Source organism: Rosa chinensis, chromosome 2 (genome assembly GCF_002994745.2).
Source record: "Rosa chinensis cultivar Old Blush chromosome 2, RchiOBHm-V2, whole genome shotgun sequence".
Taxonomy (NCBI): domain Eukaryota; kingdom Viridiplantae; phylum Streptophyta; class Magnoliopsida; order Rosales; family Rosaceae; genus Rosa; species Rosa chinensis.
Window position 1 is genome coordinate 50,506,780 of NC_037089.1, and position 3,759 is coordinate 50,510,538.

The 3,759-nt window shown below is 36.5% G+C and overlaps 1 protein-coding gene across 1 annotated transcript; it reads left to right on the plus strand.

Annotated features, from left to right (window-relative positions):
- The first annotated feature begins 2,289 nt into the window (after positions 1–2,289).
- Positions 2,290–3,408, plus strand: LOC112189586. The gene has a single exon (XM_024328931.2). It carries the CDS (start codon positions 2,423–2,425, stop codon positions 2,948–2,950), a length of 528 nt encoding a protein of 175 aa, XP_024184699.1. The 5' UTR covers positions 2,290–2,422; the 3' UTR covers positions 2,951–3,408.
- Positions 3,409–3,759: the final 351 nt, after the last annotated feature.

The following is a 3,759-nucleotide window of genomic DNA, read 5'->3' on the forward strand; positions in this document are numbered from 1 at the left end:
CTTCTTTAACTGCATCGCAGATCTGGTTAAAATCTGGAATTCTAGTGGTCAAAGTTGCTGAGCGCTGGAGGCCTCGACCTCTCCTATTATCCTTCAGTGGCGGCGGCGAAAACACTGTTCATTTCTTGACCTTATGGTGGATCTGAGCCTCCTTGCTCTTCTCCGGCAAGAAACTTGCCAGATGATCCTTTTTTTTTTGGGAATAATTGACAACACGAACATGTCCTTGATTCTTTTATTTTTGTTTAAGATTTGTTTTGTTTTGTATGAGGATTGGTGATCTCTTCTTCTTTGGTTGATGATGAATGTTCTTCCTGGTACGAATTCATATATTTTGTGGTGATTGAGTTTTTTATTTTATGTGTTCATTTGGTTTATGGTGGATTCAGATTCATTTGGATGTTCATATGTTTGTGTAGATTTATATTCATTTGAATGTTTTTCCTCGTATGGGCCTTTTTTTTCTACTTGGTTTTTGGTTTTTTGTGAGAGTAGGTCTTGGTGTTGGTTAGTGTAGTTTTTGTTTTGCTTGATAGTAGCTTTTGATGATGGTGAGAGTTGCTTTTATTACTGGTGATGGTGACAATAGCCATTTGTTGCTTGTGAGAGTATCTTTTTGTGTCGGTGACAGTAGCTTTTGTTAATAGTGTTAGTGACTTTTGATTTTTTGGAGCATATCTTTTATTAGTGACAATAGCTTTTGTTACTGGTGATAGTAGCTTTTGTGACCTTGTTGGAAATCTCACCAGCGTAGCTTTTGTTGCTAATAACAGTAGCTTTTATTGCTAGTGATAGTAGCTTTTGTGACCTCGCCGGAAATCTTACCAGAGTAGCTTTTGTTGGTAGTAACAGTAGCTTTTATTGCTAGTGATAGTAGCTTTTGTGACCTCGCCGGAGATTGCCGGAAATCTCACCAGAGTAGCTTTTGTTGCTAGCGACAGTAGCTTTTAGTGTTAGTGACAGTAGCTTTTGTAGTCGCCGGAGACCCACCGGAAGTTGGCCGGAGGTCGGCCGGAGACCCTCCGGAGTTGGCCAGAGGTAGGCCGGAGTTGACCGGAGACCTCGCCGAAGAAAAGAGAGAGAATAGTTGTTGACTTTTTACTCTAGTGGCATTTATGTAAATATGTTAGTTTTTATATTCAAAATATAACACCATTTTTAATCTAGTGGCCTTATGAGGGAAAAAATTAGTTTGTGGCCTTATGGCTAAAAAAACATTCAAAGGTGCACTTATATGTAATTAACTCAAATTTTTATTAATATATTATTATTTAAAAAAAATATAAAATATAAAATATTAAGAATTTCTAATACAAATGTGTTGCAAAAATCTAAGGGACAGTCCATCACCCAAGACTCCATGAAGCATTAAGAATTTTGATAATGTAACTCTACTTTTGGTGATACTCTTTATGTTGTTTTAATATTTTATTAATATCTTATGAGGTATCATGATATAAATTTAATATTACTATTTAAAATTTTAAAATATTAAAAATTATAAATGGGTTGGATTAGTGGATCGGGTATCCGTTAATCCGGCTGATACGGATTTGGATCGAACTATCAATGATCTGCCGGGATAACGGAGCGGGTTTGGATCGAATTTTTTTATGTAAATAGATTTCGATTTAGGTCGATCCGATTCAAATCCGATCCATTTACAGATTTAGTCAACTCAACTAAAGTACTTAGTCATCAAAAAAAAAAAACTCAACTAGAGTGCTTGCCAATGGAAATTAAATATCTACACTTGTTTGTATAACTGTGAGAGAGGTTGTACATTGATTGAGATGATGTTGCATGATTTTTTTTTTTTGGTAGTGGCTACTTGATTTGAAATTCTGCTGGTCCAAACTCAGCTTAATTGTGGAATAGCAATTGTGACTTTGTGAGATCTCGAATGTGACAGATCAGTGGCAAAACAGTCTACAAGACAGGGAAGTAAGGAGATTCACAAGTTCGAGAGATATGTTTCTAAAGTTACTAATAGCGGTTGATATTTTTGCCTCAATAAAATTGTGACATGAATCACATGATTATATAAGCCCTCTAAATATATACGTTATTGTTCTCAGATTCTTTTATGAATATATTTACCCTAGACTTTGTTTTATTTAACAGTTTGGTACTTCTATTAAAAGTTTAAAACAATACTTTGCTTATGACTCTATGATGTTGGTTGTGATTTTCAAGTTTGGACTTTCAATTTGTGGCCTCTTAATGACTTTATCTTACAAACGCGGAGGATTTATCCATTAAACAGACAAAATAAATGCGAGTCTTCGTCAACTTGCAAGAAGTTACGTTCAGAGTGAGGCTTTGAGAGAACTATATCAAGGCGAGGAAGGAGAGACAAATACATGTTCTTAGAATTGTGTTTTTACATGAAAATTCTTGCTTTACATTACTAATTGTAACTATGGCCGACAGTAATGATGTTGAAATGGCTGCTACACAGCCAACTGGTGATCAAACTGCTTCTAGGTCGAAATATGATCTTATGTACGATCCAAAACGAGACACCGCAAAAGACGTAAGAAATGCTATGTTAGTCGTCGCTGCCCTTATTTCTGCGGCAACCTTCGCAGCGGGAATAAACCCTCCAGGCGGGGTTTGGCAAGGCGATATCGAAAATTCCACTCAACACTCTTCCGGTAAGTCGGTTTTAGGTACGAATAGTGCACCTGCTTACAAAGTCTTCTATTTCTTGAACGCCGTAGCTTTCTCGTCAGCAAACGTGGTGATTAGCAATCTTGTATATAGATTTCCATATTATCCGGAAATATGGGCTGCTATGGTTTCTATGTCGGGAACCTACGGTGTTTCGGTTGCTGCCGTAAGTCCCCCTGGAGATGCTTTCTACGGTCGGTTCATATGGTTTGCCATCGCCGTTCCTTATATTATAAGGATTATTGTTCACTATTGGAAGAAATGGTGTGCAAATTGATCAAGGAGTCACTAGTAAAACTAAGTCTATCGGTAGGCTTCTTAGGTTTGTGTAAATGAACTTGGAAGCTGGATTTGTGTAAAATCCTGCATGCATACATGCGTTTGTTTTCACCTTAATCAGAAGAACGTTAGCCTTCTACAGGCTAGGCAGATCGATCTTTCTGCTGTGCCCCCCTCTGGGACGTGGCTTGTATTGCAGTATTTCTCTTCTCTTGTAGTCCCATGTAATCTTTTTTATTAATAAATATTTTATTTCCACAGCCAAAGAATTCAGAAGAATGTTGTAAAAATAATCTTCAAAGGGCTTGACTTGTTTCTATAGGGGTCTTGACTCTTGAAGTTGTAAATTAAATTTTGAAACATTGTAAGCTTCGTGGATGCAATGCCAAATTTAGTTGGCAGCTGACGGCTTCAGGCTAGAAGGTCCTCATCGGGTTTACTGTGGAGTGTGGACACCTTCTAATACCCATTCTTCAATTATCTTGTTTTTGTCCACTAAGGGGGGTGTATTGTATTTGGATTTGTGCAGACTTTTTTTAAATGACAGACTTTTTGAAAAGTCCACAGACTCTTTAAAAAGTTGATAGACTGTTATGGATTTCTTAAAACAATTGATTTTAGCAACAGACTTTTATTGATTCATGAAAATCTATATACTTTATTATGAATGACTTCTACAGATTTTCTAGCATGTACAAAATATAAAAACAAAAAACAAAACAAATGCAGCTCAAACACAAAACAAGATAATAACTTAACAACGATTGACTCAAATGAATGATCGTTAGTCTGTCTAGCGAGTTTGTT